The sequence below is a fragment of the Phalangium opilio genome, unplaced genomic scaffold (genome assembly GCF_054372755.1).
Source record: "Phalangium opilio isolate 3A_F unplaced genomic scaffold, DU_Popi_V2 ptg000011l_1, whole genome shotgun sequence".
Lineage (NCBI taxonomy): Eukaryota > Metazoa > Arthropoda > Arachnida > Opiliones > Phalangiidae > Phalangium > Phalangium opilio.
Genome location: NW_028324147.1, coordinates 5,541,180 through 5,553,995, shown reverse-complemented (window position 1 = coordinate 5,553,995; position 12,816 = coordinate 5,541,180). Strand labels below are relative to the sequence as shown.

The window sequence follows — 12,816 nt, the reverse complement described above, 5'->3', positions numbered from 1 at the left end:
ATACTAGACTTGGTTTCAATTTTCTAGGGTCTGGACTTAGGGGGATATTTTTAGGCCCCTTTTTAAGCTTTTTACTTGATAAAAAAGAAAATATTAACATAAAAACAATTTTTTTATAAAAAAAAATTTTTTTATAAAAAATTTATTAAAAAATAAAACTTTTATTAAAAAAACAATAAAAGAGCATAAAAAAAGGTCAAAAAAACTACCCTAAGTGTTTTTCGACTATTTTTGTTCCTTCCCCAATATCGAAACTTAAATTTTAAACTTAAGCTACCACCCCCAAAGTAAGCCTTGCGAGCCCAATTTAAATTTAACAAGTCCCTCTTCAACTCGGGAATTATTAAATTTAAACTAAAGCCCGCTGTGGAGCCCCCAAAACCAGGAAACTTCGTCCTTAGCATGGGATTTCCAATGAAAGTCCACTCGCAGACGTCCACTTCTTCCTGCACAAGAAAAATTCAAATTATTATTTGAAAAAGGCACATGAATAACTTGAAATTAATTACCTTAATACGAAAATCCACTTGAATATTCTTGCATGATGTAACGTAAAATGTTCAGGCATAAAACAAATTACTATTATTTGACATAAATAGCAGATGCGTAACATTAAACTAAATGCCTTAGTATGGGGAAGTAAAATAAAACCATAAAAAGCTAAGCCTTGCCTTAAACCCGCTTAAAATCGTGTTTACTTTTAAAGGACAAAGCGTATAAGCAACCTTAAACATAAATCAGAAATTTATTTAGATCCTACAAAACTCCCTCAACGAGTTGCCAAACGCTTTTCCTCTAAAAATATTTATAGTTAAAACCATAAACTAGATACCTAAATACCGCAAAGGGAATCTCACCCTTAAAATCCTGATTACCTTCATTATTCTTAAAAGGGAGGGCTAGGACCAGTGTTCACCTATTCCATAATTGAGCATTTTATTTATATCCTGGCGCAAAAAATATCCCTAAAAAGAAAAGGACACAAGCGCTTTCCCTTCTAAAAATAAATAGAATAGAAAATAATAATTGCACAATTGCTACGCACTAATGATTCACGCGCTTTCTAAATAGTTTTTCTTATGAGATTCCCTTTCAACGCATAAAATCAAAGTGTAGACCTGAATCGGGAATGGAATTGTAATGGGATCATTGGCCTGATTAATATTGCATGCTATTTTGTCAAATAATAGATATTCTAGAATCCAACATAAATTGCTCCTTTGGAAACAGATGATAGCTAAAATAAAATAAAATCTGTTCAATTCAAACAATCAAATACAATTTAAAATTATCATCATCTTAAATGGCACAAGTATTTTTAGAATAACATTAATTTCACATTCAAATAAATCATTTAACGTAATTAGAAAAATAAATATCATATCGGTAAAAACACGGTTTAGGGTCAATCTTGAAATATTTAACAATTAAGGGCATAAATAATCATTTTGAATTACTTTTAAACCGACTAAAAAGATTGAATAGTGGGACCACGAACGGTACAATTAACTAGAACGTTTAACTAAGCCGATTCAAAAGTTTAATAAGATTAATTTCAAATATTTAGACTAAGTATGAAATAAATGTTACTCGTGGAAACAGTGCCATTTTACTATAAGCGACCAAAGCTAAAAGTCCTTTGAACCTGCTAAAAACTCCAATCAAATCTAAATTCCCAAACTAAACTTCCAAATTCTATCCAAAAAGCCATTTCGATAGGGCAAAATAACTTGTTACGGTGAAAACAAACGGGCCGGACACCCATATTTACACCAAAGATTATTAATAACTCGCTTAAAAAGTTTAAGAATTGCCTCCATAGTTTGGTACCAAAATATAAAATCAACTAAGGTTTAAGTTTCCTTCAAAGGTCTTATTTAACAAACAAAGTCTATCAAACTCGCTAACAAATTCCAAGGTAAAGTACTAAACTACCCAACTTGTTGCGAAAATCAAATGCTTCGGTGCAAACGGTTAACTTGAAGGCTCAATTAGCAATAAATTAAGTTAATTAAAACTATTCAGATTGATCTTTCAAAAATGTTCTAACTGTGGCATTTTCTACCGGAGTTAAAACATTTCCGGCCAGCTAAGTGGCTTAAAATGACACAGCAATATCTTACAATAACTTTTGAATAAATTAATTAAGCAAACTTAAAAGAAGGGTCAGTTTACAATAAACTTCCACAATTTAAAAATTGCATTCTTAATCTATCAACAACTTTTGACAAATAAAGGAGAAAACAGGGGTTCCGGCATTTGAGCCGCAAACTATTCATCTGAAAGGTGAATCTGAACGTTTTCCCTTAAAAATCGTAGAACAGAAAGTTTACACCTAGCTTTAGAGAAACTAAACTTACATTTGCCAAAACGGAGGCCAAGATTAAAGCGATCATTAAAGCCAAAGTTCACCAATACCGCAACATCCAATACTGACTAGACAATTTCCCTACGTTTACACGGCTTTGATTAATAAACTTGTATCGCTTATACTCTTGATTTTGACAAAATTTGAGACTTTGAAAGTTGAAAACTTGAAACATAGTAGTACTTACTAAAGTCTAGGCCTTCGCCACCCTAAGCCTAACATCATTGACGCAATTTACGAACCAAAGGCTAGGCCTTCGCCACACTAAGCCTAATCTCGTTGACGCAATTTACGAACCCACAGTTTAGCTTGATTTGCACAGAGTTTCACTGACTATTTTAAATTGAAATTAATAGACAAACATTTCTACTTCAAAAACGATTAAAAATTATGATAAAAACCTTAATAAATTACCAAATCCGGGTTATTTTATCCAGCGTTACGCCCAGTCGTGAAACCTCCAACCGTGCTTAAGCAGACGACGACTTAATTCTGACGGCGCACTCAATCACGCTCTCAAAAATGTAGCGCAAGATATTGCGTGCGTGAGTGCGCTATGCCAGTGTCTATTCGCCCATGAAGCGTTGAGCGGCTATGCCGTCATAGAGCAGTATTTTATGAGCCACAACTGCATTTAAGGCAATTTAAGGAAGTTTCTGTGTTTACTCCAGTAAAACTACTCCACGGAATTAATGCTTGTCACAATGGAGTAGTATTTAAAGAGACAAAACTACGTTTATGGCAATTTTATGGGTTCTTTCGTTGTCACTACTAAACTTTTATCAAGGAAAATGCCAGTTGAAAGTTAGAAACGTCAACGGTGGGATAATCCACGTTCAAACATTGGTAACAATGTTGCCATTTTCAATTTATTATTTATTTATTGAACTGAATGTGTTGTTCACAAAGTCAACAATGTGACGTATGTGTGAACATCGTAAATCGATACATTAGGCATGTTACGGAAAGACAATAAGGGAGTACAGTAATGTCCTTATGTCCTTATAAAGGGCAGTATGAAGTCTTATCCAAAGAGGGTAGAAAGAGGGGGAGTAAAAGGCTTGGTTGGATTGTTCTCGCTTTGAAAACCGTGTGCGCGCATTCTTCTCTGCCCTCTTATTGGTCGAAATAAGGTAAACCGGATGTTAGGGGGATAAAAAAGAAAAAGGGAGAACTAAAAAAAATGCCTCAATGTCAAAACTGCTGCTAGCTTCAACTCCCCCTCTTTATACTCTCTTTGCCTTATCTAAGAGAGCTACCGTTGTCTTAGAATTTGGACAACAAAGGCGTTAGATATGACTTCAAAAAAGAGGGATTTTGAGTGGACTGGTAAGTTTGAAGCCATATATAACTTGCAACACGTGTTGTTGCGGCAGAGAATGGGACTACAGCTACAGTACGCATAACCTTAACTCTCCGGACCTTTAATTACACCAGGGATAGATTTAATTTTAGAAGTAGGAATGTAGAACAGAGTAATATGGGCGCGCGTTAAAGTCCCGGACCCCCTTCCACGAGACGGAGGGGGGTATGAAAGAAGAGGCGGGTGGTCATAGCGACAGAAGTAAAAAGGAATTACGTATTTTTCGCCGTCCCCTTCAGCAACGTCATCAAAACGTAGTTTAAGTGAGCCAATAAGATAATTTAAAATTTTCGTTACGTGTTGGAGGGAGGGGCTCTATACTGGGCTATGAGTCGGAATAACTGAAGTGAATTATAACCATTCTCCATTCCTACTTCTAAAATTAAATCTATCAATGGTTACACATACATTTCTATTATTTTGTTGTAAATATAATATGCTTTTACTATGTAAGAAATGACAAAGAAAACAATTTAAGCGTAACACTATATTTTATATTTTCAGTAATAAATAAGTTTTTCATATTAAAATATGTTTACATCCTGCAGGTTGTACAATTTATATTTATATATATATTTGTGCTAATTTGGATGGAAAGATTGATATATACAAAATTAAAAAAAAAACATAAAACAAATTCAAATACATTTAAACTTCCATGAAGCCAAAATTTATAATATATGAAAACAGTCACTCGAGTCAGTGTTGTAAGGATTTAAAGGAACTAAGATTAATTGATCATATGACCAAATTTGGGAAAATACTTCTTGGCATCTACAATATTAATTAAAGATAATACAAGTAATTAAATTTCCGTCTATTTAAATTATCTCTTAGGTGTCCCCAAGTTCTATTTTGGAACGGGCACATAGATAGGTCATATGATTAATTCTTATTCAATTTTGTTCCCTAACTTGTGAAAAAAAAACGAACAATCACTTAAATTCTACCAAGAAGTGATATCTAGTTTATTAGGGAGAAGGTATAAATTCGCCCCACATTTATAATCTAGCTTTATCTCCAGTCCAAACGTATAGTAGGTCCGGAGTTAATCCCCGCCGCCTCTAAATTACAACCAGCGTATATCTCATTGGTTCTTGAAAACTCACGTCAGCGCGACGCGAATGACCGAGAAAATTACAGTCATATTTTCCGACTGAGGAGAGCGTAGCGAAATAGCCCGGCGGCCTCCTTTTACGTCCCCCCTTGTATTTTGAAAGGGGGACTGCAGGACTATGGCGCGCGAATACTTAGGCATATCGATACCTTCTCCCTAATAAACTAGATATCACTTCTTGATTCTACATTAAAAGAGGTAGGTTTGAATTTGGACAAATTTTTGATCGCTAATTGTTATTAGGCATGATTTTTTGGCACACACGTAATATTGGAAAAAATGTTGGGGATTCTTTTTTACTTATTTTTCTTTAGAAATTTTTATACAAATTTTGAAAGAGGTTTCACTTTCGCTAACACGAACTACAAAAATATTTTCTAGATTTAGGAAAAATTTTAAAAGCATTTTTTTTTTTTTTTTTTTTTTTGTTCTAGAAAATGTTTGGAAAAATTTCTAAATTCGTTATTTGAGAAACCACACGTTTTTTGACTTAAAAAAGATAAAAAATACAAGCTAAAGCTTTTTTAGCTTCAAATAAAACATTAACCAATAGTAATTTATTATTTTAATTGTAAAATATTTCTTCTCTTAATTTAAAGATTATTTAAATTTTTGCAATTAAAATTAAATTGTTTACTATCGGTAACGGTTTAATTTAAGCCAATAAACATTTTATATTGAATTTCTACTTTTCATGAAAATCTCTAAAGTATTTATTTACAAAAAGCGCAATATTTAAATTTAAATTTATTTAAATTTTTTTCAAATTTAAACTTTTACGTTCGGTATAAATATTTACAATTTTTTTTGGCACACATTTTGAACGATTACCAAAAAAAAAAAACGCGACTATCCCATTTTGTTCAAGCTTTTCTTTTTCGTAATTAAACAAATTAACTGTTAAGAGGCCCTGCTTTAAATTATACTTCTTTAAATATGAAGTTCTGAATTTGAAAAGCGGGATTTTTCAAAATTTGACGAGATTTTTTTTAAGGTTTTCTTATCTTGTATAAAAAGGCACCATTTTGTTAAACGCGTTTTATTTATTTTTTTCTCTAACTTTTGTTAACTGGAAGACAATTTTTGTCTTAATTCGTTTAGTTGCGTTATTTAAAAAAGCCCGGGGAAATAATAAATTTGTCTCTTTAAACTGATAAACTTAATTTGCCACTGGTTTAAATTAATTTATTTCAATTTGACTAAATTTTGAAAAATGTTGCAGTAAACTGTGGCTTAGATAAAACGTAAGTATCGCAATAGCAAGAGTAAATAGGGGAGTGAAATGTGCGCGCAGCTACTTCACTCCAAGGTCACACGCGCTAGAGGCAAAAATCTCTTGAAGATACAGCGCCACTAGTGACTGAAATCGGAACTAGGAGAGGAAAGCGGGAGAAAATTCGATTTCTCCCTAATAAATAGCGCGCAGACAAGTGTTGCCAATCATTTGTGAGTGAAATTCAAACGCTATCTACAACAGACTGAAAGGCTTGTAGAATTCGGTTCGATTCAGTTCCAAACCTGCAGTAGATGCTCTAATATCAAATTACTGGCAACCCTGAAGCCCAGTTCAAGTTAATAAAAAGGGGGAGGGAATTTCTCTACCCCCTTTTAACGCATACCACGCCCCACTCGCCGCGCCGCTGTTTGTTGCACACTCCCATTACGCATTTACTCTTGGCATCGTTTAATTAACTGTCGTACTTAACGTTAATGCGGTACTTAAGCGAAAAATAAGTTTATAAACCGATGTTTTCAAACAAAAGCGGGTGACTTGTAATTACTATCCCACTTAGTTAAGGGTAAAAAACTTCCGCACAAGGATACACTCACTGGTCTCTCGTAAACAAAGTCATGGTGGTAGTTCGGTTCGCCTTTTTTATCAGGCGCCGAAACTAAATAGTCCGTGGCATAGGCCTCCGCCCCGATTTCGCTGTAATGTCCAGAGAAATGAAAATTGTTTTGGTCACCTTTCTCCGTAGAGTACGTTTCACCGAGTAACAAACGCGCTTGAAATTGGCGTTGTCGCCTTAATTCCGACAGACGTCGCTGTCGTTCAGAGTCTCGTTTGAGCATGCGCGCGGCTAATAGGATTAAAAGCACTAGAACGAAACTTCCGGCGATTGGAACTGCAATAACGGCTGCTTTGAACCAGAGATCGTGATTGGCGAAAAAAGTCGGTTCACTTCCGGGACCGCCGAACGGATATCCGCCTTTTTCTCCATTATATGTCACACCTAAAAACAAGAAAAAATAAATAAAATTAATATAGACAGTGTAATGACGTCATAAAAGCATTCTAAAATTTTGAAAATCAATGACAGTTTGTCCTGAAATCTTAAGCTCAATCACTACACGCAAAAGTGATACTCTCTATCCCCTTTTGCTAAACCAGGGATAGATTTAATTTTAGAAGTAGGAATGGAGAACGGTTAGTATTTACTTCAGTCCGACTCATAGACCACCCAGTATAGAGCCCCTCCCTCCAACACGTAATAACGAAAAGTTTGAATTATCTTATTGGGTCTCACTTAAACTACGTTTTGATGACGTTGCTGACGGGGACGGCGAAAAATACGTAATTCCTTTTTACCTCTGTCGCTATGACCCGCCTCTTCTTTCATACCCCTCCGTTCCGTTCCGTGGAAGGGGGTCCGGGACTTTGACGCGCGCCCAGATTACTCTGTTCTCCATTCCTACTTCTAAAATTAAATCTATCCCTGCTAAAATGATACCTTCTTACTAAAAAGAAATAAATTTCTTCTTGATCTTATCATTATAAGAATTTCGATTTTTTTTTTCTTTTCGATCCAGTTTTTTTTTCTTTAAACTTCGGAACAAAGATACGGGTAGTTAGTTACTTAACGAAATATTTTATACATATATAAGCCGCTTATCTTAGATCATTAAAAATCCATTTAGAGTTTAGAGTAGACACCACTAGGTGGAGAGAAGCATCGAGTCCTAGCCCATAGCTACCGGTTTTATCCAATTAGTACCCTGAAGAAATTCCTAGGCCCATAAAAAATACTGACGGTATTTTTAAGGAGGTAGACAGATACCTCTAGGAGATATTTTTATTTTTATTTTATTAAAAACTTGTCCCTCATGTTAAGCTAACAGTGTCCGGGAGCTCGGACCGAGGTGAGGGGCACGTAACCTTAACCGAAATTAAAGTTTAAATTATCTAGTGCGAACGTATTCAAGAACTTATTCAGGATACCATAAGAACGTCGAACATAGTAATACTGACGCCATTAACTAATTTAGTCTGTGCTAAGCCTTTAACAGCGCCTCACCATGCGTCGCTTTACGGGAATCTATGACCTACGTCACTTGATTAATATCTGTGACTTCGGTCTTAATTTTTATTAATTTTGTGTAGACACGTTGGTGATTTTATATTGATTATTTCAACGCTTATTTCTGCATGCCGTAGAATAGGGAGCTAACAGTTCTGACCCTGAAACGTCACACCCTTCTATCTCTTACTGGAGTTTCATCCCCCCCTAACGCAAAAATTCCAACCAGAGAGGGGCTGCGTGACGTCAGACTATCTCTTCCCCCTAGTCAGTTGTTAGCTCCCTATAACGCTCTACAGAAGTAAGCGATACCACATGTTCTTACGGTACCCTGAATACGTTCTCAATAATAATTCATCAACCGAGGACATAAACACTGGGAAGAAGTGTTCGAACCCTCGTCGCGTCCGGGTCTATTAGCGATTCCCCCTCTCTTTCTCTCTTGGCTAAAATATTCGGAATATTTTATTATCCTAAAGACCTTGAAGAAACAGAAGTGTTTTCTGAAATGAAATGGAGATCTAGTTTATCATAAATAGTTATATCTAATTTGGAATCCCAGAAAGAAATAAAATTGCTAGTGCCAGTTCCACCACACCCTCTAGGCATTTTAATTTCAATAAAAGGCGGGGATTAGCGTAATACCATCTGGAAAACGTCTGGGAATTAGTGAAAGTAGAAGAGACTTAAAAAATCATCAGGATATGTTATAACATCATTAGTAATTTGTTTGGAATTGTTATATAATTTCTTTTAAAATGTCAGTAAAAATTGTCTGGTGGTCTGAAGATGTCACTAAATATTGTGTGAAGGTTTGAAGATGTCACTAAATATTGTGTGAAGGTCCGAAAATGTCAATAAAATGGTCTGAAGGTCCGAAAATGTCAATAAAATGGTCTGAAGGTCCGAAAATGTCAATAAAATGGTCTGAAGGTCCGAAAATGTCAATAAAATGGTCTGAAGGTCCGAAAATGTCAATAAAATGGTCTGAAGGTCCGAAAATGTCAATAAAATGGTCTGAAGGTCCGAAAATGTCAATAAAATGGTCTGAAGGTCCGAAAATGTCAATAAAATGGTCTGAAGGTCCGAAAATGTCAATAAAATGGTCTGAAGGTCCGAAAATGTCAATTAAAATTGTCTGAAGGTCCGAAAATGTCAATAAAATGGTCTGAAGGTCCGAAAATGTCAATTAAAATTGTCTGAAGGTCCGAAAATGTCAATTAAAATTGTCTGAAGGTCCGAAAATGTCAATTAAAATTGTCTGAAGGTCTGAAAATGTTAGGGAATTTGAAAATTGCGCTAAAATTATATAATTTGAAGGAAAAAAGGCACTAAAAATGGACAGGAAAACTTGTAGACGACAATAGACCTTTCCGATGGTAAAAAAGGGGGGTCTCTGCGCACTCATAAAGACTACAGCGCAGGCGCCAAAAAGCGAGATGGAAAGTAGAGTTTTACCCCATGGTCTATTAAAATGGAACAGCAAAAGTCGTATAAATTGAAAAATAGACCTAAATATAGACGGAAAATTTTAAAATAGCGCCAAATTGTAACAATAACTGTAAAGAAGTTAATATAATACCTAACCAATTACGATAATATTTTCAAAACAGTCTTGATAATCATACAGCATTAAATTACAGTCTGTCAATATTTTCGGGGAATATTCGAAGTACACTTGAACCGAGACTACGTTGAGGTCAAAATAAGCTAGGCCTATATTCTTGGCATGTCTATAACCGCGAGTACTTACTCGACACTCCATGACGATGGCGTTAAACGTTGGGAGAGGCACGATGAGAAAGTTAATTGGGCCAAATTACTAGGTTCATTACGAAAAAGTAGAGGCGATTTTAATTAGCGCGAGGGATGGCTCATTGCCAAAAATATCTCATCCCCCTCTCTCTCTCTTAACATTAAAACTACACCCAGGAATTCCAGCACGGAGATTAAGAAGAATTAAATACTTCATCCCACATAAGAGTAGTGGAACGTTTCTTTTTCAAAGACTCGAAATTGGGCTATAATAATTTCTACTGAGCCAAAGGTTACATTAGGTTAAATAAACCTCAAAAATAGAACCAACAATTTTCAGTCTTGTGACGTCATGTTAGATTTTCTATTTGTATCGTCTATGAATAGCCAAACTGCCTCTCAACAAAGGGGGAGGGGTCGCATTACGTCGTCTGCTTCATTTACATAGTTTTCAGACTAAACCATTAACAACAGAAGGCCAAGCTGCTTAGTACTACCAAGAAGTGATATCTAGTTTATTAGGGTGAAGGTATAAGATGCCTAAGTATTCGCGCGTGCCATAGTCCCAGTCCCCCTTTCAAAATACATGGGGGGACGTAAAATGAGGCCCCGGGCTATTTCGCCTCTCCTCAGTCGGAAAATACGGAATTTTCGTCATTGGCGTCGCGCTGACGTGAGTTTTCAAGAACCAATGAGGTGCTGGTTGTAATTTAGAGGCGGGGATTAACTCCGGACCTACTATACATTTGGACTGAAGATAAAGCTGGAAATGTGGCGCGAATTTATATCTTCTCCCTAATAAACTAGATATCATTTCTTGGTACTACACTTTGTCCGCCAAGTAGCCTGAATATTGATGTGAATGTGAACCCAGTCTGTACACTAAAAAAGTAATTGAAAAGTAAGCTTACCAGAACGATGACTGGTGTGATTAGACTTGGCTTGCACTTGAACGTGAATGTCCATGGCATTGACATAATTGCACATGTCCTCCTGACAACAGAATAAAGATGGGAATATATCGCCGTGTCCCGTTGAATCACGAGTCTGTTCTCGAAGGCCATGATTCGTTTGGTCCGGTAAAACGTCATTAGAACCTCCTCGACGCGTCAAACGAGAGCAAGGTGATCCTTGGTTCGCGTCTCTGGCATTATTGGTCCGCAAGAGTTCCGAGCATCCGTGTCTCGATTGTGACAAGTCACTACTGAACGCGAAGTGCTCTGTGAAACAAGTGTTCTTCGCCGACTTGCACATATAACCCGTAGACACGCAAACTGGCAAATTGCAGTAACATCGAATTTCACCTAGGCAAAAACAAGAAAAAAGAATAGACTGTTAGTGGATGCAATTACTAATAAACAATGCGCAAATAATATAGTATGTCATTTTAATTATGGTCAGCGCCCATTGGTGACGAATTTGATAAAGAAAGAGAGTCACCAGACGTCGCTTTACAAGAATCTATGACGCTTCCCCTACGTCACTTCATGACAAGCTCTCAGTAACCTGTGACCAACTTATGGAACATTCCTTATGAACTTCTGCTAAAGCACAGGCATATACTTATGGGGAATATTACAGGGTTATGATATAGCAATAAAATCCTTACAACAAAGAATATTTACATAAAAATATAATATAAACTAATGGCTTACATAAAATATTTTGCATTTAGGTAGGTTTGTTGTTCAAAAACAACAGATGTTTAAAACCAATTCAAAAATAAATATATTTTTGTACAGATTGCTGTATATTGAAGGGAATTAAGTTCACCTTTTGTGGAATGTTGGGGGTAAAAACAAACTAGCTTCTTATAACTACCGTAACTTAAGCCTAAATGTGATCATTTATTTTGCAAAAGGCGGGAGAAAATAGCCGTAGGAATGATAGGTCTAAATAATTATCAAAAAAATTCAGGAGGACCCCCGGTTAAAAACAGAAGCATATTCGAAAGACTTGGAAATTAATGACATAACTACGACCTTCGAATTAATAATAAGGAGTATCAGCCTACATTCGCATAATGAATGACAATGATACTTCATGGTATTATCAAAGACAGGTGAACCATCATTTTCACTTAATTACCAATATCAAGTGCCAATGGTACGCAATATATAAAACAGTCATTTAAGATACCCTCCCATTCTGCACTACCGAAATTTTAAACCTACCAAGTAAAATTGGGAATATACCTTTCACGTTAACTTAATAACCAAACATTTGTCCAGGAATACATACTAGGGATCATTGTCTATAACCATTTTCTCATCGTATCTAGGTGAATTTTGTGCTAAGAGAGATAGACTAATCATTATATATGACTAAAGTTCTCAAGCCCGGCCCACAAAGCCCGCATATAAACTAACATGGGACATATGACTACACAATGTTTCCTATTACTTGTATGAATTCCTTCTCAAACTTCTTGTTATAAAGGCACATGTTTCACCTACAGAAACTGGTTTTTAATAAATTAATAAAAACCAAATATAAGATTGACACTACCCTAGCCAAAAATTATAATAACAATAATAAAAAAATATATATAGTAATTGTTTCTAATTAGGGGTTATGGAAGTCTATGGCTATAGGGACTCGATTTTAATTAGTATGAAGAATTTGATATATAATATTCTTTAGCGCATGCGCTGTAAGGCGAAGAGTTATTAAAAGTGATAAATTAGTAAGGGTGTCGCGTTTCTATATAGCTAGAGCGGGCGCGTTTTGGAATTTCAAACTCGGTTGATGCTGATATTAATAACGCGTGCTTTGGTCGTGACCCTAGAAATTAAAACGTCACGCGTGGGAAAAAGATCGGCTCCCAGGAGTCTACTCCTGTCGGCCTTTGATTTATACAAATGGCGGATGTATTTTATAGAGTTTGCAATGGCCACTTGAGATCTCAATTTTT

General features: G+C 35.7%; 1 protein-coding gene across 2 annotated transcripts in view; it reads right to left on the bottom strand.

Annotated features, from left to right (window-relative positions):
• Positions 1-4,203: 4,203 nt before the first annotated feature.
• The window catches only part of LOC149710050 (BMP and activin membrane-bound inhibitor homolog), a 68,754-nt gene continuing 60,141 nt past the window's right edge, over positions 4,204-12,816 (bottom strand). For both annotated transcript variants that reach the window (XM_089858820.1, XM_089858815.1), the window contains exons 2-3: positions 10,814-11,206; positions 4,204-7,082 (exon numbers count right to left, since the gene is read on the bottom strand). In XM_089858820.1, the coding sequence (XP_089714946.1) occupies positions 6,601-7,082; positions 10,814-11,206 (875 nt within the window). In that variant the 3' untranslated portion in view covers positions 4,204-6,600. The remainder of the gene's footprint in view (positions 7,083-10,813; positions 11,207-12,816) is intronic.